General features: G+C 44.8%; 1 protein-coding gene across 3 annotated transcripts in view; it reads right to left on the minus strand.

Annotated features, from left to right (window-relative positions):
* The window catches only part of TIAM2 (TIAM Rac1 associated GEF 2), a 232760-nt gene that overhangs the window by 77714 nt on the left and 133018 nt on the right, over positions 1-22028 (minus strand). For all 3 annotated transcript variants that reach the window (XM_060114499.1, XM_060114497.1, XM_060114498.1), the window contains 4 exons: positions 16824-16996; positions 13058-13282; positions 1110-1295; positions 282-428 (listed from right to left, as the gene is read on the minus strand). In XM_060114499.1, coding sequence (XP_059970482.1) covers positions 282-428; positions 1110-1295; positions 13058-13282; positions 16824-16996 — 731 coding nt within the window. The remainder of the gene's footprint in view (positions 1-281; positions 429-1109; positions 1296-13057; positions 13283-16823; positions 16997-22028) is intronic.

A 22028-nucleotide genomic window follows, 5' to 3' on the forward strand; every position in this document is an offset into this window, starting at 1 on the left:
AAAATCTATGACAATTACTTCTAAAGGCTTCTTTTCTGATGATTCTTATTTTTGTGTTACCGTGCGCTGCAGATGTGAGCAAGGTGTGAATACCTCTTTGGGAGTGCCAAAAAGAGACTGAGCAACTTGTGTGTTTCCATTTGAGGAAAAAATTCATGCTAATACTGCATCCCTTTGCAGGAACTTTTATCTCATTCTGAAGGGTGATGGACATTTATGATTTATGGCATATCAAGGATTCCCCGCTAAGTCTGCTGTCCCTCCCACGTTGGCAAACTCACCTGAGTTATAGACGGTCTTTTCTCCTTCCCTTTTCTTGCGAGCGTGTCCAGCCCTTTTAATGAAGAAAATAAGCCCTTCTTGTGTCTTCCTCGCTGGGTCAGTGAGAGTGTTCTTTTCCGGAGAGCAGAGTCATCTCTAGAACATACCTAATTCAAAACAATTTAGAAAAATCTTAAGGCGCCATTATTTAGATGACAGAGAGAATTAACCATTGCCCTAGAACAGGAGTAAAGCCCTGCCTGCTATAAATGTGTTCTGAGCAGCCCCCAAAACTGCTGCAGGTCTGACATACCAGGACCGCATCCACCATAGAGATGTCCCTTATCTGGATAAACACGTCTAGTTACAACATTCACACCTCTTCGGGGTGGGCAGCAGGGTCAGCACAACAACCCTCGGACCACCCACCCACCCCCACCCCCCACCCCCGCTGAGGGAGCGATTTCAGAAAACCCAGTGGGGCTCTCGGGAGAACAGACCCAACAACCTTCCGTCGGCCCTTTAATTCTTCACACCACTGTTGCTGCTCCTCGAGGATTCCACCTTCCTGACTGTACGAGGTGGAACAGACAGGGCAGACGCAGATGTGAATATTTAATAACTGTGTATTAGTAGTTGGGATTCCGAGAACGAGCAGCAAAGAAGCTGGGATGCTGGGACTTTGTAGCAGGACGCCAATCATCCCTCCCCCGGCGCCTGGCCCCTGGGTGGCCCTGGTCAGTTATTGGCTTAAGTCGCAGCAGAGCTGAATGTCAACAAGCTGGAGAAAGGTGAGCATCCGCAGTGCTCCCCGTTCACACCACTGAACAGCCGTCCTGGAAACTTACCAGAGCGTGGAAAGAGGAAACTGACAAGACGCCCAAGCGGCCCAGGGCCAGCTTGGAGGGGCGGCTGGCAGCAGCAAGGAGGCTCTTGGGGTTCGGCAACTCCCCGCCTTGCAGGCTGGCCAGATAGCAGCGCATCCTGAACAGATCCATGTGAAATTTCTCCAGGTTCTGCTCCCACTGCTGGATCTGTTTAAGCAAGAATAGGACTAATTTAAATAAAAATGAGAAGTGCTCATGGGTCAAATTGAAAACGTGACCCCTTTCACAAACTTTAAGGAAAAAGTCATTTCAGCTGGCGCTGCACGGTTGAAATGAGCCTTCCCTGCTCACCCCATCTCAAGCCGTCCTGCCCAAACACATGGGGTCGGACCGCACTGTACTGCATCAGGATGGCAAAGACAAAACAAAGCCGGTGGTCCCAATACAGTGCCATGCCATGACCTTTGGAGAACTCTAGCACTGAAAAGCAGGCTGACTTAAGGCAGGATGCACAACTGAAAGTCAGTTATTTCACTTTGTTTCATTTACATTCACAGCCTCTGATCTTAATCAGATGAACTGGTCTGCACACAAACAGATGCTGGCTGAATGGAGGCAAGTGGCTGCACATTTCTGTACATTCTGAGAATGACTTAAAATAACAAGCAGATGAACTGCAGGCACAAGGCCAAACAGAGCTTTTACTCCTATTTTGAGTATATTAGAGAAGAATCACCATCTACACATCTTTCTTAAGACACATATAATTATTTACACGACAGAAGTTTCTACGTATTCTTCGAAACTTAAGTCATGAGTTGGTAAAGAAGTATAAACTCCGGGGGCCACTCTCCCTTCTTCCAAGAATGTCAAAGTACGTGGTGTGTAAGTAATACCTTCATTTAAACATAAACGAATAGGTGAAGAAAGGCTCTAGTAAGTTGCCAACGTAGGGATTCAGAACAGAACAGAAAGCAGGGCTTCAAACGGTATTCAGAGCAATCTCGAAATTCAAGAGAAGGTCTGTAGTGCAGGCTTACAATGATTCGGTACAAGAATTGTGTCATTTCATTTGCAACAACTGCATCTCTAGTTTTGCCAAGTTTAGCACCCAAACAGATCCTAAACTTTCACAGTACACTTTCCAGGTCAACCCGTGATCCTGAATAAATGATATTTTGAAGGCTCTCTGACATTTAACACTATGGTCCCCTCAGTCTCTGCCCAGGGAAAAGCAGGACAAATTCTGGGTGCTCCCTAGACCCCCTCCAAGTTCTCTGTATCCATTTCTTAGAAGGTCACTGCACAACTTTTCCACATAAAAGAAATATGATGGCTACAAGGTCTAAATAAATAATTTGTTGATCCGTCACAGTTTGTCCGCAAAACAACAAAAGTCCCAGAGTGCACTGAAAAATCTCAATCTCCAGTTTAACTTCATTTAAGACGCTGTATGACCTTGCTAGTGATGTAACAGCCCACTCATGTCAGCCTTGAATCAATACCAGAATGACCTGTTGGCTTTTACAAGTGAAAAATGCCCAGTTCCACTGCCTGAGGAGTCTACTCATTAGGCATGAGGCCCAGAAAAGCTGACACTTCAAAAGCACCTCCAGCAACTCTGGTACCAGCCTGAGTGAGGACCACTGTTCTAGACTAACACGGCAGTTCAAATTGAACTGCAAATCTCTTCGTGGTCTTGCCATGTTAGAGAGTTCTAGATTCCAGAAGTAATGGATGGGTATTCTGTAACTATAAACTACACATACCAGGAGCGATAAGTCCCAGCAAAACTATATTCCCAGTTCTGTCTCACAAATATCTTCAGTAGCTGACACCTGAACATCCACAACTTAGACACATTCTTTTGTCTTCTAATAATATGCAGATATTTCTAGGTTGGGTAGTGTATTAAAGCTTATCCCTCATCTATAACTCCACGTGAAACAGCTTATGAGATGCTTTCTAGGGGTTCTGGGGAGGGGGACGGGGGGGTATGAAAGGAAAGAAAAACAGTGAGTCATTGGATACCAGACAATAAAGGAGCCCATGCCATCCACAGAGGAATAAAAAGACAAAATACCTAATAAGATAAAATCCAGGTCTATGCCAATCACTACAGATCAGGGAAAATGACAATCTCTCATATTTTCACTGACTTCTGCAGTTTACAAAGATTTTTAAAGGCATCATTGAATGCATTTAAATGACTACACATCAAAGCACCACTGGAAGGAAAAGACAGTTCTATCCTAAACAATACACAGGGAATCTTCAAATTTTGCCAGAAACACTTTATAATCTTCAGCACACCTAGACCTCTCTACCCAAAACCTGGGATAAAACGCAGGTAAGTTCATAGGAAGAAAATGAATTCAGATGCTTAGGTTTGTTGAAAGAAAGAAGGGGCTGGGAGACCCCAAAAGCCCAAAGCAGACCTTACAAAGATCAAGAAGTTCGTTAATATATGTGACTCTGTTTCAAGAGAACTAGTATCTCCATCAGCACTGCACACTGTAGAGAAATTGTTTTAATCTGAACTTAGTAGAAAATGCAAATGAGAATGGACTTTATGACTTCTCCATTTCAATGATGCTTCCTGTCCTTATCTTGACTGAGCCAGGGGTGCCCAGATGTATGGTCAAACACTAATCCGACTGTTCCTATGAGTGTTTGGGATGGGATTAACATTTAAATGGGTAGATAGAATAAAGCAGACTGCCCTGCCTGTGGGTGGGCCTCATCCAATAAGCTGAAGGCCTGGCTGGAACAAAAAGTCTGACCCTCCCCAAGCAAGGAAGAATTCCTCTTGCCCGATGGTCCTTCAAACTGGGATATCGGCCTTTTTCCTGCCTTTTGACTGGAACTGATATACTGGCCCATCCTGGGTCTCCAGCCTGCCAGTCTTCAGATGCAAACCACATCATCTGCTGTCCTGGGTCTGTAGCTGGCTGACTCACTGCAGATCTTGGGGCCTGCCCATCTCTGTAATCACATGAGCCAACTCCTTATAATAAATCTCTTTACAAATATATTTTTCACACGTCCTGTTGGTTCTGTCTCTCTGGAGAGCCCTGACTAATACATCCTTCATCCCACAGAGCTCTGTGGCAGAGTAAGCCATCATTAGTCACACAGCTAGTCCGTATTTAAAGACAATATTTATCTTATTTTTAAGGTCATGGCTCTTTACGGAGAGAATCGGACAGAGTGTTCAGATGAGGATCTGTGGTTGGATAAGAAACAATGAAATATTTGATTTTTCTATGCACAGACTCAGCAAAGTTGTAGAGGAGGATGTGGGAGAATATGCAGGTAAAAGTCCAGTGAGGACATGGATTTGGGTGCTTGGGTTACTTAGAGGGAAGAGAAAAGTACAAAGGCCAGACCCACAAGCTCAGTACAGACCCTGTAATACTGGGGAAGTCTGTGGACACAGGCAATGAGCTTGCAAGGGAGTTAGGGTCGCCACACCCTCATTTCTCAGCAGAGAATACTGAGGCCCAGGGAGGGAAGTGACTTGACCAGGCCCACACAATAAGCCAGCCCCTCCAGGTTGACCAAGGCCCAAAGCTGATCCTGATGGAAACAACATGCAGGAACAAGCTTGAACCGAGCACTTAGAACGCAGTCCCTGAGCCCTTGGTCCTCTCGCTCACAAGGTGGGTATCGTGCACTATCCAGTAATTACTGAGCAACTTTCAGTTAAATTTTCATCTAATTGTCAACTGCATTTCTACCCACAAATCCCCAGGTGTTCTACAGAGAAGATGTAAGACTATCCACACTCTCAAATGGGTGAACATCTTGCCTCTCAATTTCCTACCAGCCTTGATCTTCAAGTTCAGCCCGAATTTTTTTTTTTTTTTTTTTTTTTTTTTGCAGTACGTGGGCCTCTCACTGTTGTGACCTCTCCCATTGCGGAGCACAGGCTCCGGACGCGCAGGCTCAGCGGCCATGGCTCACGGGCCCAGCCGCTCTGCGGCATGTGGGATCTTCCCAGACCGGGGCACGAACCCGTGTCCCCTGCATCGGCAGGCGGACTCTCAACCACTGTGCCACCAGGGAAGCCCCAGCCCAAATTTAATGTTAACTAAAAGGAAAAACATTTTATTTTTATCCCTTTATCCCTCAAAAGATGAGATAAGGATACATTTTTCTTAAATGAAAGGGAGAAATAGAAGACAGTTTTGTATCTATGATACATACTACCGCAGTAAATTTCAACCATCGTCACCAAAATAGCAATATTATCCAAGCTCACACTTATCAGGGAATTTCTGGAGATTTCTTCCTAATATAATCAAAAATGAAAATGCCCCAGATCAATTCCTTTAACCCAAGACTGTTTTTCCCCCCTATTTCCTACATTCCACAAGTACTGATAATTGCCCCAGACATTTATTTCATCAGGACATGAAAATCAAAACTCAACTTCTATGGAGCTTGAGCTTTCACTTCTTTAATACCTGTGCACAAAACACAAAAATAACATGAATGAAGAAAAGTCACACAAAGGAAGTTTTCATTATCTTTCATTTGTAAAAGAAAAATTATCAACAAAAAATTAAGGAGGAAAACTCCCATTTTTAAGCACGGACACAAATGCAGTGCGAAAGTTTCCTCCTTATTGCTAATATAGCTATATTTATTTAATGAGCTCAGAAAGGCTATGGTCTGCTCTAGAAAGTGGGAGGGGAAGGAGATGAGGGTTCATGCTAAAAATAACAGATGAATAAGTGATACATAAAAAAGATGACAAGTACATTCCTACCACACCCAAAACTCCTAGAAAAATATTTTCTGCCGTTTAGTCATTCCATCACAGTATTTGGTCATTTGTCCATTTCTAGGTTGGTCCTAAAAGATAATTAGTTTTTCCTTTCTGGCAGAGTAAGTTGAAAAACTCCCATGCAATATTTTCCAAGCACTAAAACCCACCTCCGCAGAAGAACGCAGCTAGTCACACAGAAGACGCTGAAGTTCACTAGTAGTTAGAATAACCAGCCACAGGTTTAGAAAATCAGTTTTGTTTTGTTCTTCCCTTTGAGATAGAATTCACATGCTAGAAAATCCACTCACCGAGTGCATTCATAATAAATACATTTCCCACCCATCAAATCAAGCTGAAAAATCCAAGTTATGAAAAGAAGTAAATTAAGGATTAATTTCTACTTTACACAAAACCCTTCATCACATGGTTCCTTGGCAAGTGAAGCACAGTCTGATTCACTGAAGTCTTACTGAGAGGCTTGATTTGGTTAGGAGCACAGATTTGTGTTTAAGTTCTGCCACTTGACAGCTGTGTGACACTGGACCATGTCTCTCACCTCTCCCAGCGTCTAACCACTCATCCATCAGGTGGGCGATACAGACAACTTGACCGCACGGAGTTACTGTGGAATCATACAGGATCCTGGCCTGAGATAGGAGCCTTGAGAAGTAGACTCGGAAACCATGAGGATGGAGAGCAGAAGAGAGGATGTTCCTCGGGAAATGAAGGAGTGAAGCCTGAAGGAAAGTAGCCAGGAGCTGGTGAGGGGCTGGGGTGGGGACCAGCCCAGGGAAGAGGAAAGGAGACACAGATGCATCCACTCACTACCTGGAACCAAGTACCATAGAAACAGATGGGGAGAAAGTTACCCACCCTTTGGGAGCTATTATTTCATACTAGGAGCAACCTTATACACAAAGGGATAATTACACAACAATGTGTGAGATAAGGAGAGACCCTGAGAATTATGGGAGTATAGAAAGGTGCCTGATGGCGAGGTGGGAAAGGGGGTCAAGGGCAGCTCCTTGGAGGAGCTAAACCCTTCATCACAGACAAGCAGGGGTGAGCCTGATGACAGGGGCAGGTGGGATAGGGCAGTTTGCATGTGTGGTCTACGTGGGTCCTCTCTGGCTGAGGGAAAACCCGAAGAAAGAAGTGGAACCTACAGGAAGTTTGGTGTTGTAGCTAAAGGTCGAGGTGGGGAGAGGCTGTCCGGGACTTTATCTTGTAAGCAATGGGGTCCACTGGGGGATTTTTAATCCTGGTAATCCCATGGTCAGATTTGCTTTTTAGATGCAAACCTCTCTCTGACCTTGTGCAGAAGAGGCATCTGAGGAAGGGCAAAACCCACAGCCTCTGCAGCCTTACAGGGAAGAGAGAAGACAGTCCTGCTTACACCCCTCATCCCTCAGCACCTGCATACCGTGTGCTGGAAATTCAAACGGCCAGGGTGACCGCAGCATTTCACAGTGCCCTGCCTTGGCTCATGCTGACCCCTGGCCTGGAATTTCCTTCTCCATTCCTCTCCTGATTAACTCCTCATTCTTTAAGAAGCAATGCAGGCACCCCCTCCTCCAGGAAGTCCTCCATGACTACACAGGAGGCTAAACTTCACGTATGTCTTCCACAACACTCTGGAATATTGTCTGCTCTGAATTCATTCTATTATGTTGAAATTATATGCTCAGCTGTCTGTCACTCTGCTAGACTGTGAGCACCCTGAGGGCAAAGACAGCATCTTTGAATTCCCAGTCTGCACCCTCGCCGGGCCCAGAGTCTGCACTGAGTAAACTAGACTGAATGTTAATCTCCTGCCCTCGGCCCGTCCACCACGTCCCTGCGGCCTGCTGAAGGAAGGCTCGACCTGGCCCAGCTCCTCCGTAATCTGGCCTTGTCTCCCTCAAACCTGCTTCTCGAAAACCCTCCGATGCTTTATTGCCCAAATGGCTTGCCCCCACGCCTCTCAGATCACATTTTCCTCGAGGCTTTGTTCATTTTTTTTTCCCTTCACCGCAGTCTCCGATGGCCTAAGTTCAATCTCTCCTAGTTATGATTTTCAAACTCGAATATTGAAAATGAAGCCTGCGGTGGTTCACAGAACCCAGCCAGTCCCAAACCCACCCGTTGCCAGTTTTCTCTTCCCAAGATACCACCTCCCTGCCCCCCACCTCCTCCCTCTCAGCCTCACTAACCCCAGGAAGTGAGAAAGGCCCAGAGAGTCGGGATGGGGAGGGCAGACGGCTGGCAGGAGGCCAAGACCCGCCCAAGGGCAGGGAGGTTTTGTCCTTGTTCACTTGTTTAAAATAACAAACGGGAAGGAAAGGAAAGTACTAACTGGACTTAATTTGCAGCTCTTTCTCCCTCAGGACTTCAAAAGGAATCCAACATGTGGACGGTCTGCTCCACGTTGGATATGCCCAAATGCAAGTTGCATCATCCTGCCCCAGAGTCGCCGAAAGGCCCAGGGACAAGCCCATATGATGGCCGCTTTTAGGCAAAGCATGTCCCTACACACAGCGGTATGAAACTCAGCCATTACTACTGTGATAGTGTCTTTTTATCTGGAAAGGGCATTGACAATGAACTCCTCTGCCATAGCACTTCCAAGAAAACCTGTTCCAGAGACTTCCCTCTCCCATGATGTAATATGCACTCTCCGTTCAGCTGTTACAAAGCTGTAAGTGACTATATCTGAGTTTCTTGGGATCTCTGGGGGAAAGCGCTATGTAAATAAATATTTTCTATTATGTAAAATAAAATACAGTGAAGTTGAGATTTTTAAATGGTAACTGGATAAAGCACAGCTCAGTACTTTAGAGAAAACTATATATTTATGGGATATGTAGATCAGGTTCTTACTGATCTTGATTTGTAAATGCCTTTGCCTTTGTAGCATCGCAGAACATTCTCTAGTCCAAAACCATCTCATAAAAGCAATTCTAAGCATGTGCTTGTTTGCCCCCTTAATGCTTCATACTCTCTGTGTCTGCAAGTAAAGAGCAAACAGCTCTCTTCACAACCATCTGGCAAAAGAGTTAAGGTCAGTGGGTATAGCAAATATAACTCATGTTACCCACCGCAAGCCTTCTGGGAAAACATAGATAAATTACAACCTTAACAATTGCCAATATGGTAGGGAGAATATTTTCAGGTGGAATGTCTAAAGATCAACCCAAATTGTTTCTTACCAGACATTCAGAAGTGTAATATGAGAAGGTGAATGTGTGCAGGGGAGGGGAGCAGGGGAAGGGGTGAGAGCAAGGGGGATGGGGGAGGGGAGAAGTGAAATGAAAAATCAGCAGTTTTAGGACAGTGTGCTTAAAATAACTGATGTAATGATTCTGTCAAAGAATGCATAATGGGCCACAAGTAATAATTACCCTTTCTTTAAAAAAGCTTCTCTTGGTACTTCCCTGGTGGCACAGTGCTTGAGAATCCTCCTGCCAGGGCAGGGGACATGGGTTTGAGCCCTGGTCCGGGAAGATCCCACGTGCTGTGGAGCAACTAAGCCTGTGCACCACGACTACTGAGCCTGTGCTCTAGAGCCCGTGAGCCACAACTACTGAGCCCACGTGCCACAACTACTGAAGCCTGCATGCCCAGAGCCCGTGATCCAAAACAAGAGAAGCCACCGCAATGAGAAGCCCGCGCACTGCAACGAAGAGTAGCCTCCGCTCGCTGCAACTAGAGAAAGCCTGCGCGAAGCAGCAAAAAACCAACGCGGTCAAAAAATTAAAATAATTAATTAAATTTAATTTTAAAAAAGCTTCTCTTCAGGCCAACCGACCACCCTAGACCCTTGGATTTGTGTAGGGATTTATGTGAAAGTAATTCCCCCCTCCCAAGAGAGAACAGCACCACTTTTGACATCATAAATTAAGCATTTACCAACTATGAAAAAAGAAATAAAGTTACATTTAATGAAAATTTAAATTTTAAAAAAATGTTTGCTTGGACTTCTTGTGGCCATAAAGAGAGAAAGAAAAAGGAGGGGGTGGAAAAAAAGGCCAGGAGCATCTCAGTGTTGCCCAATTTCCCATCTCTCTCCCTGGACCTAAACATTTGACAACACACAAGGACCTGAAAACTCCAAGCTGGGCATCCCCTCCATTGGACTAAAGTATGACTTTGAATTTAAATTTAGAGAGCCTGTAAAAGTTAAAACCATACCTTTTCCCACTACAATCAATATGAAATTTTTAATTGGGGCACTTGAATCCATGAGTTGCATCTCTGATGACAGACTCGGATCCTGGAAATTCAGGACCCCAGGGGAGACGTAGTACAGAGAAAATTCAGGAAAAGCTATTTCTCCTTCTCCTCAAGCTTTTTGATTTGTCGTGTAAATGTGACACAGCATGACATCGCTACACGCCCCAGACAGAAAGCCGCGCGGTCGGGACCTGTCTCAAGACTGGCCCTCTTCCCAGACATGAGCAGGGTGAGGCTTCCGGGCAGGAGCAGGCCAAGGGCAGAGATGTGTCTGTCCCCAGAAGCCGTGTCCTTGGCAAAACCCCCCAAACCCTTCCACTCCCGCTATTCTCCTTGGCAGTTTCAACTTCCCTTCCAGTTCCTTGGAAACACTATTTTGTAGTTTGTTAGCTGGCACTCCTGAAATAAATAGCATATTCTGTTTCAATTCAGGAGCGCAGGAAACTATCTTTAATATTCTATAAAATTAGAGAAAATGATGTACTCTGAAAAACATTTTCCATATAAATTGTTAAACTTCTGCTGTGTTACTCTGGGCCAGGCCTTCAGAACTGCACATCCAGATCAGGGCCATTCCACCACCCAACACTTTTCCCTGCTTCAATCTGCCCCTCACCAGCATCACCACCGCCAAGCCACTGCCAGATTAATCTTCCAAAGATAATGCATTCATCACGATTTTCCTCCCAACTTAAAAACCTATATTCCTCCCTTAGATCTAGAGGCTATAATAAACCTTATATCCCAGGGTTATTTTTAAGACCCTGAAAAAGCTGCGCCAGTACCCGTCCCACCCAACCACCAGCTATTCATCACTTCCTAGCCCACACCTCTGCTCTCATGTGCTCAGGAGCCTCAAGCAACCACTGTTACTCCTACAGTTGACCCTTGAACAGTAAGGATTTGAACTGCACGGGTCCGCTTATACGCAGATTTTTTTTAGTAAATACTACATGCTACAGTACCACGCGATCGTGGTTGGCTGAATACAGAGGGCCAACTCTAAGTTATACACTGGAGGGTTGGAGCCCCTAATCCTTGTGTTATTCAAAGGTCAACTATACCTCCAAATTGTTCTACCATGCGCCCCACTCTCCTCGCAGCCTGGATCAGCTTTCATACCAACAGACCTCTTAGCAATTTTTTAAGGCCATATCCTTCCAGCCTGGATCAGCTTTCATACCAACAGACCTCTTAGCAATTTTTTAAGGCCATATCCTTCCAGGAAGTCTCCTCCATCTCCTCTAGATCACAGCACAGCTCAACCCCTGATGCCTCACAGCATTTGATGACTATGCTAGTTGGTACTAACTTATACCATTCTAGAATATTCTTTAGTTTCATGTTTATGAGGCCTGCTTTCTAACTAAATAATACATTTTTTTAGAAACAGGGTCCATATTTTATAATTATTTTTATATTTTGAAGTTATAGGCATCTGTTAGGTATGTCTATATCTGAAGATGGACAAATAAGCGAGAGGGAAGAATTGGGAAGGGAGAAAGACGACACAGGATATCAGAAAAGGAGAAGGCAACGGTGGATCCAGGTATGAGCAGAAGATCTGTCTCAACTGTGCCATCATTTAGAAATACTTGAAGGGGCAAGAGATGGGAATTACTTGGTTATTTTGCTACTGCCAATTGATAAATCCCAAATTCTTAGTGTAACACAAATATATCACTTGAATGCATGCCTTTCATCAGTTTCTTATTTACAGCCAGAAATTTCTTTCTACACATTCTAAGTTCTTCATATATATGCAGGCAGAAAACAAATTCTAAGCAAGGTTAAATATTCAAACACAAATAGAAGATTGATAATATACTGTTTGATTTGTGATTTAAGTCAAACGCTATAGGGAAAATTCTTTTCTGATGGGGTGTCCAAATTGTTGTATTGCCATGGATTTTTTTTTTAAAGAACCTGGTCTCTCTATAATAATTTACAAAGTAAAAAGAATGAAAAATTCAGGAACACACCAACCCATCTTCGCCCTATCCCTCTTCAAGTTCCCAAATCATCTGACACTGATTTTGAAGGGACTGTAGTGGATACTGTTGTGCACCACCAGACCTCTCTTTCAAGACAGAGGCATCCTTTCCCTTAGCTGCTCATGGTGCAAGAATGGGAACCCACCTCTTCTGAAGGCAGCTGCTTTGACCAGTAGACATGGCATGACACGGCATGCCTCACTGGAAGCAAGCAGTTCTGAATGGCCACCCTAGCTCCCAAGCCCCCTGTAGGATCAGCTCAACACAATTCAACGAGTCCCTCCTTAATCATGCTCCCTCACTCCCTTACTCCTGAGAACGGTCCTAATAAAACTCCTCACATGCAAATCTCTACCTCAGTGTGTTTCCCAGGGAAACTGAACGAAGAGAGGGGTGCTAGAAATTTCACCGACACTTGTGTAAGTGCTCAGGCTGTCTGAGTAAAGGAAAATAGAAACTAAGCTTCTCCCTCTCCTCTAAAATGCAAACAGCATAGAAAGTAGCTGTTTAATTATGTGAATGTGGAGACAGGCCAAAGAAAGCATCTTCCTTAGCACCTTATCTGTTATAAACAGAAAAAACAAACCAAAAAGTAGTGGTTTTTTTCTAATCCACAGACACAGGAATAGCTGTATTATACCAAACTACTCTTTCTCAGCCATCTTCTGTATTAGAATCGCATGTGTCTAATCTTCCAATAGTTTTACCATATAAATTTTGTTCCCAAAGTGCCAATATATGAGAGAATCATCCAGGCCAGGAGCTACTCAACACGAGGGAACAAGATTTGGTCACAAATGTCCATATACAGCCACCAAAGGTTGCAAAGCACATCACATCCCTCATATGACAAAACTGCAGCCATTAAGTACTTGAGCCAAAAAGCCACAGAAACTACTCCCTGTAGAGGTGTAGGAACCAGTTCCCCCATCTGAGTCTGCCCCGAGTGACATGAGCCATGGGAGGAAACACTTGTAAATAACCTGTACCTGGTTTTCTATGGCTTTCCTGTTCTTTGGGTCGCTCACCACGGACAGCTGTAACTCTGCCATCTTCTTCATCTTGCTATCCATATCTATCTTCTGAACGAGGTTTCTGGTCTGGTTCTTCAGCAGCCGAACTGTGTCCTCTTTGCCGTGCTTCTTTGCGAAAAGGGATGCGCAGGCCGAGTGGATAGCAGTGACCCAGTTCTCCAGATCTGTCTGGCTGGTGGCCTAAACACAGGGGGGAAAAAAGCAATTTGGAACTGTTTCACCACAAAAGTGTTCTCTAAAGTGGCAGGCTGGGCTTGAATATGTAAAACTCCCAAGTACCTTCACTTCATAAAAACTGTTTGTTTTATTTGTTTTTTTTTTTTACGGTACGCGGGCCTCTCACTGTTGTGGCCTCTCCCGTTGCGAAGCACAGGCTCCAGACGCGCAGGCTCAGCGGCCATGGCTCACGGGCCCAGCCGCTCCATGGCGTGTGGGATCCTCCCGGACCGGGGCACGAACCCGCGTCCCCCGCATCGGCAGGCGGACTCTCAACCACTGCACCACCAGGGAAGCCCAAAACTGTTTAATTTTAAAAACACACACTCACCACAGGTCCACAGGCTTCCTTTACTCCAGAGGGCCTGTGAGAACATCGAGGGTGACACATGGCCCCAGATAGAATGGGAAGACAAACTACTGATAGAATCAAGCTGTACACCAGCAATAGGGGAGTAATAAGAAAACCAGGGTTTATCCACGCAGTGTACATCATGCTGCTCTCTAAAAAGCACTTTATCGTCATAATTTTAATAGGATGAGAAAATATTAGGACTAAATGGTTACACTGTGAAGCCTGGATATGAAATTTCATCTACGGTATGGACTCAATTATGAAAAATAACAATAAAAGAACATTTCGGGGAGGACACAATAATATTAAAATAGTCGTCTGTGAATATTGGGAATGTGGAGAGTGGTTTTCTTTTTATACCCTTCAGTACCTTCAGACACAATGACCATATAGTATTTTCATATAAGAATATTTTATTTTAAAAACAGTAAAGAGGGCTTCCCTGGTGGCACAGTGGTTGAGAGTCCGCCTGAGAACACAGGGGACGTGGGTTTGTGCCCCGGTCCGGGAAGATACCACATGCCACGAAGCGGCTGGGCCCATGAGCCATGGCCGCTGAGCCTGCGCGTCCAGAGCAATGGGAGAGGCCACAACAGCGAGAGGCCCGCGTACCACAAAAAAAAAAAAAAAAAACAGTAAAGAAAGTCTGAACAAAGCAGAATGGGCAAAGATATATGATTCTAAGCAGGCTGAAACACACGTTCAGTTTCCCCTGATGCCCAGAAATAACCACACACGTTCACACCACGAGGTTAATCCTCCAGTGACCTGTGGGATCGTACAATGGGAACTACTGGGAAAATTTCTTTAAAACTAAGGATATTTTTCCTGAATCACAAAATAAAATATTCATTTCATACCTCCCCCTAAGTCCATGCAGATTTAATCCAGTGTATTTACCTTTCCTACAATTCATATGAACACCAGTTTGTTACTTTGCTTTAAAGCACCACAGAAAGTTCAAGCAAACCTTTCTGTTAAAAGAAGGAAAATCAAACCTTAGGCCCTGACTCTTTTCAGTCAGGTCAGGTTGAGGACAGCAATAAGGCTAGGGGCCCAGGGCGTTTACCAGGTTAGTGCTGGGAAATCCTATTGCCCAAAACACTTCAGAGAATTCTAGATTCCAAAGAATCTAGAATCAAAGGGGTCCAAAACAACTATATTGTTCTAAAGGGGCCCTGGGGGCAGCCAGGACCAAGCTTATCAGAGACCTGAATCGAGGACCTAGGAGGTTTTCCATGAAGCTTCCAGCCACATAGAATCTATAGCTCATGTTGTGTCTACACCCAGTACTGGGTTTGGATTCGGAGGCATTTCAGAAGCACACTTCACTTCCTGGCTCTCACCCCCACTTCTCTGGAGTTAATTCATAATAACAACAGTCATAATAGTTAGAATTTCTTTAGCACTGAACACATGCATATCATATTGTTTACCCTTAAAACAATCCTAGAAGCTATTATTATCCTACGGGTTGAAGGGTCTGAAGCTCAGAGAAGTTCAGTAAGTGTTGCAAGATGATGTGCAGACTCAGCGAGAACACCAGGATCCACACCTCAGCCTGACCCTCCTTTGCTAGAAAGATTCTAAGAATCATAACAGTAGATAACCTGAACCTTAACGTCCTAAGACCACTTCCACAGGGTAATGAGACCCTACAGTATTTGTCAATGAGGGTTTTCCTGAAAAGCATCTTCACTGCCACTGGGATTCTTGGGAAGAACTTAAGCCTCTACTGTCCATTTTCTCTGGGTTTTCACTTAAAAACTTCCACTCTGGCAACTTCGGATCTTGTACTCACTAGATCACGGACTAGGCCAGAACAGGATCGTAATTTTTCTCTCTTTGTATCCTGAAGAGCAGCCCAGGGGCTACAGCCTGGCATTTCATGGGCAGGCATCCAAGAAGTGTTTGCTGGATGAATGGCTGCATTTGCAACGACCCTGCGGCACCTGGCAGTCAGCGGAGGCCAATTTTCTTGCTTAAACCTTAATCCAAAGTCTGACAGCTTTTAGTCTATTTCAAATTGCTAAGTTGTGCCTCTTAATTCTGGTCCTTCTCATCCTAGCAGGACGCAAGCTATCGCCTCCACCCTCCATTTAGAAAGCTCAGCAGATGGGCATCATCAGAAAATCCACAAACAACAAATGCTGGAGAGGGTGTGGAGAAAAGGGAACCCTCTTGCACTGTTGGTGGGAATGTAAATTGATACAGCCACTATGGAGAACAGTATGGAGGTTCCTTAAGAAAACTAAAAATAGAATTACCATATGACCCAGCAATCCCACTATTGGGCATACACCCAGAGAAAACCAAAATTCAAAAAGACACATGCACCCCAATGTTCACTGCAGGACTATTTACAATAGTCAGGTCATGGAAGAAACCTAAATACCCATCGACAGATGAATCGATACAGAGGTGTGTATACCTCTGTATCGATACAGAGGTGTGTATACATATACAATGGAATATTACTCAGCCATAAAAAGGAACGACACTGGGTCATTTGTAGAGACGTGGTTGGATCTACAGACTGTCATACACAGTAAAGTAAGTCAGAAAGAGAAAAACAGGACTTCCCTGGTGGCGCAGTGGTTAAGAATCCACCTGCCAATGCAGGGGACATGGGTTCAAGCCCTGGTCCGAGAAGATCCCACATGCCGCGGAGCAACTAAGCCCGTGCGCCACAACTACTGAGCCTGTGCTCTAGAGCCTGTGAGCCAAAACTACCAAAGCCCGCGTGCCTAGAGCCCATGCTCTGCAACAAGAGAAGCCACCGCAATGAGAAGCCCATGCACCACAATGAAGAGTAGCCCCCGCTCGCCGCAACTAGAGAAAGCCCACGTGCAGCAATGAAGACCCAATGCAGCCAAAAATAAATAAATTTATTTAAAAAAGAAAAGAGAGAAACAAATATTGTATATTAACGTATATATGTGGAATCTAGGAAAATGGTACAGATGAACCAGTTTGCAAGGCAGAAATAGAGACACAGATGTAGAGAACGAACGTATGGACACTAAGGGGGGAAAGTGGTGGGAGGGGTGGTGGTGGGGAATGAACTGGGAGATTGGGATTGACATGGATACACTGATATGTATAAAATAGATAACTAATAAAAAGTAAAAAAAGAAAGCTCGGCAGTACCTGGAAAAGGTAGACATCTCCAAAGGAGTTGCTGAGGCAGAAGACATTTTCCTTCTTAGGATGTTCTGGGACGGCCTGCACTATGCTGTCTTCTGCAAACAGGGCACACCGAGGGGCACTACTCTGATCCATGGAATTCTTCCCGTAGGTCTCATAAAACAGCAGGGTGCATCCTGTGAAAGAGAGAAGCACGGTCCTTATCACATGTCCCGAGGATCTATCTAGGAAAGGAATGAGAAGTAAAGGATACGGACAGACAGAAGGAAGGAAGGAAGGAAGGGGAAGGGAAGGAGGGAGGAAAAGAAAGAGAGACAGAAAGAAGAGAAAAGAGAAAAGAAAAGAAAAGAAAAGAAAAAAGAAAATGACTGAATGAGACTGTTTACCACAAAAGGAAATTTTGGTATCTAAATTATGCCTAGTTGTGTTAGCATCAACCCAGATGAAAATGAGATGTTTCTTGTAAAGGTAATAATGGTAATAACAATACCAAGCATTTATTGTTGCTTACTCTGTGTCAGGAATTCTTCTAAGTATTTCACATGCTCTGGCTTATTTGGTGCCCAAAGCAGCCTTAGAAGGCAGGCGCAGTTATTAGTCCCATTTTACAGATGGAAAGCCTGAGAGTTTACACCACTTTGCAGGTCCCATAGCTGGACTGCAGTGGAGCAGGATCTGAACCCAGGCACCCTGGCCACAGAGCCCTCCTTCATAACCACAGAACCACACTTCTTAGGAGATCTAAATGCAGGAGACAGAAGAAAACCCCGTATTCATTAACTAAGCGAACTTCTACACTTAAAATGTGGGGTCACAAGAAACTGAGTTCACCTGGGGCACTTTGCCATTTGTGACAAAGTACCCAGTTTATTCTCCAAATGCCACACAGAATAACTTAATTTTAATATATTCTCTTATCTCACAGTGATAGGAAATGTTACTACCATCTTGCTAATTTAGACTGAGAGGAAAATGAAGCTACATGTCCCTGTATTTTAAAACGTTACCCTAAAGTGCCACTACATATGCTTTCAGGTACATAGCTTTCCCCTAATAAGCTAATAAGATATTCTAGGCAGAAGTTACTAGGGATCTGTTTTGATAATTCGATAGGAATGCTTTCTAATGAGACGTAATTTTTTTTTTTGTGTGTGGTACGCGGGCCTCTCACTGTTGTGGCCTCTCCCATTGCGGAGCACAGGCTCCGGACGCGCAGGCTCAGTGGCCATGGCTCACGGGCCCAGCCGCTCCGCAGCACGTGGGATCTTCCCGGACCGGGGCACGAATCCGTGTCCCCGGCATCGGCAGGTGGACTCTCAACCACTGTGCCACCAGGGGAGCCCGTGAGATGTAATTTTTAAGCAAATTCTAAAATGCTCACAAGTATGTTTACTTGTTGAATATCCCTTAAAACCTTCAAGCAATCAACATTTCTGAGCACTTCTCATGTGCTGATGAATGATATGGTAACATCATGCTATGGGCACCATCCCTTGCTTTGAAAATATTGGGCTGGCCGAAAAGTTCATTCCAGTTTTCCCATAAGATGTTACGGAAAAACCTAAATGAACCTTTTGGCCAACCCAATACTTTCCACACTGACAGTTAATGAAGCAGTAGCCTGCTTTCCCCTGCATTGTAAATGCATGGGGTCCACTTCGTGGCTGCTTTACCCTGCTACATTATGAGTCTTCATTCATAAAAGTTTACATGTTTTGAAAACTATCTCACTCTTACCAGTTGCACGTCTTCCCTTGAAAACAGATCTTAATTTGGATGAACAAGTTTATATATAATGGAGCCCAGCATAGCACAGAAGCCAGGAGAAAAAAAATGCAGGACCCTAGCTCAAGACAGCACTTTCTCCCTCCAAGGTACTTTCTGATCTCAAGAAGCACTGAGCGATCTCTCCTCCCACAATCAAAACTCACCCAAACACAGAAGCTGTGAGAGCCTCTTAGAACGAGGGAGAGGAGGAAGAGGTTTATGGCCAGAGCTACTGCGGCAGGTCTGAGCCTGTCTTTTCTTCCAGCCACTAACGGACTTAGAAACAATCCCCAAGTCTTTCCATCAGGAAAAGCCTGTGCGACATCCCATGACCATGGGACCCGAGGACAACAGAGCAACACCAGCTCCACCCAACTCCCAATTCTTTCCAAAGGGTTCATGTTCACTTCCCAGCGCCCCTAACACTGAGCTCCCAGGGGCAGTGGTTTGAATCGCGGCATCCAGAGGAAATGAACGCAATCTTGGGCAGATGCCAGAACGCTGCCAACCCTAACGTCCCCCTACGCCCCACCCTGACAGAACGCAGCTCTCCCGGGGAAGCGTGAAACCAAAACAGGGCATTTCGCTTTAGAACCAGGCCAGTATGTCAAACAATTTGCAGAATTTTGTTGCCATCGAATTTAAGGAACAGGAAACCAGTCTTAAGTCTATTACATCGAGTTTTACTTAATCTGCATCTCTGACGCGGGGGCGATGAGGCTGATGGAAAGGGGCTGCGCGCCGAGGTCAGCAGAGCCTCCCGGGCCCACCCCACCCCCCAATGCTGTGGCCGTCAGCCCTGCCCTGTCCACCCCCCCAGGAGCTGGTGTCAGCCTGGGCAGCGGTCAGTGGAAGCAAAAAGAGAAAACAGATCAGAACAGCACTGGAAGCACAAGAAGAGAAGAGACTGTATTACTAGAAATATCACCAGGGAAAGGAGAGAAATTAGTCTCGGTCTCCCTTCAAATCCACCTTCTCAACCCACACTCATCCGTCCTCCCTGTCACAGGCACAATGACCAGCATCCTAAACTTCCTTTATGAACCCCCCTCCTGACCTCGGTTATGTACTGTGTGTTATGAGGGACAGCTTTAACCCCCTTGCCAACTATTCTGCCCAGGAAGTTCCCTGTGAACCGCACGAAAATCCACTCATTGGAAAAGACAGATGGAAAGCGGAATTACCCTTGTTAAAAATTTATTACATCCTCCGAACCCTAAAAAACATTTGCGCCCTTAGCATACCTATACATTCGACGTAGGTGGGCAACCAGATGGTTGGCTGATAGCCGCTCTCTCTGAATAACACTGTTTCTACTTTAGTTACATAGAGACTCCAAGGATAATTTAAAAGTTCTGCTTAAATGTACGTGTGTGTATATATATACACCTATATGTTTTTAACTATGATTAAATGAGATAGTTAAGTCCAAATATTACAACTTGGATTCTAAGCCAAGAAAGTTGAATTCAATATATTGAATTCCCAGAGGAAAGAGGTGTAGAAAACCATATGGAAAAGGTTATGCTGGCAAAAAAACCATCTCTATCCCATGCCTTTCCTTGGCTGCAAAGGAAACAAAGGGATGTGTGCTTTATAACATTTACCCCTACAAAGCACCCCTTATCCACGGGTCTTCAAGTGTTTAACCGGCAAGGGCTCAGGAAGGACTGTGGATCTTGCAATCGTCAGAGACAAGTCAGGACCATCCCTGCCCCCGAAGTCAGCAACCAGAAGTTCCCCGGGGAAGCTGCCAGGATGGAAGACAGGGTCCTGGAGACACCCTCTTCCAAACTTAAGTGATCCCTGCCTGAACTTCCCCCAGGAAGCCTCCAACACTCTGGCGTTGCACAAATGTCTCCAGTAGCAGGGAACTCAGGAAGGCAGTGGGTTTGTTTGGTTTTTTTCTGTTGTATTTTTTACATTAATTCACAATCAGCTTCTTTTCCATTTATTAGTCCTATCCCAACCTCAGATGAACCAGAATAAATTCAGTGTCTCTTTTACCAGACTGACGCATCCTATGCATGACACATTCTAGAACACAGTGCACCCACTCTAAATACCGCACGAATGGGATGCAGCTTCACGCTTTGAGTCACAAACAATTCCAGACGCTCATTCCCCTGGGGGACATTTTTCACTCCCCTCTTCAGCTGGAACTTTTACAAGACCCACTGGCTCGTTGATGAACAAGTCTCCTGCAATATCCTGCCCCTAAGGAGAGAAACGGCCAACTCTGACCAGGGCAGAGGCAGGGGGGAATGATGGAGCTGCAGACGACATGACATCTCTAATGATGTAGCCAACAACGTGTGTGCTCTTTAAATCGTATCTACTTTCATTTTAGCCTCATCACAGTGGAAACCCATTGTGAATGGCCTGCAAATCGAACCCTCAAATCTTTTTCACTTGTAATACTTGGCGGCTATACCTCCCTATCCTGTATTTGGGTAGCTCTTTGATTATTAAAACTTAAAGCATCACTTATCCCTTCAAAATGTTATCTTGCTGGATTTGACCCATAATTCCAACCTTCCAAATCTCTTCCGTCATCCAGTAGAAAACCCCGCCTCTCCAGTACACCCAAACTGGGTAAGCTCTTTGCCTTCCTCAGCCACAAGGTATCACAAGGATCCAAATCCAGAGGTTGGAAAAGAGGACTGCATCCATGTGGGATGCCAGGTCTTGGGTTTTATAAACCCTCCAGTTTGCTAGGGAAAGGAGATGAGATGCCTTTGCGGGTGCACCTTTCCCAGAGGGGCTTCTGGGTAATTATGAATCGATGCCAGCTCCCCAAGGCTCACAATTTCTAAATATGGGGCGCGCCACAGACAGCTCCAGGCCTTTCACACGCGCTGTGTGCAGATGTGATTTCTGTTTCTGCCTTCTCCCATGACAGGGAAGGGTGGTGGCCGCTAATGAGGTTTGACTTTGCACACCACACCAGGTTCCGCCGACAAAGAGTCACACAACAGCTGTGAAGAAATGCCAGAGGCTGTGGGACTGCTCTGTGTCCACATCTGTATAAATCAACATGATGCTGACCCAGAGCCTTAGATCACTTCAAATAATCTATTCATCCACAATGAGCAAGGTGATTATAATTTTTAAATGGCAATGCTTGTGAGAAAACTTTATCGTCTTAACAAAGCAAATGCTTTCTCCTATTTCCTCTGCATCAAAAAAAGAAAAAATAAAAGCATTTGTTGGTGACGACAATTAGACTCTCAGTTCATAAAGGCAAGGTGACACAAATCAAATAATGCAGATGAAATTCTTAGTTGTACAAGCTGGGAAAGATACCTCTTTGGAGTTTTGAACGTGCACAGAAATTCATGATCTATATTCCAAATAACTAAACTACGTTTGGTAACTTATTTGGGGCTCCCCTCCCACCCCCCAGATGCAGGAAAAGTATTAAAGAATGGTACAGAAATA

This window comes from Mesoplodon densirostris, chromosome 12, assembly GCF_025265405.1.
Source record: "Mesoplodon densirostris isolate mMesDen1 chromosome 12, mMesDen1 primary haplotype, whole genome shotgun sequence".
Taxonomy (NCBI): domain Eukaryota; kingdom Metazoa; phylum Chordata; class Mammalia; order Artiodactyla; family Ziphiidae; genus Mesoplodon; species Mesoplodon densirostris.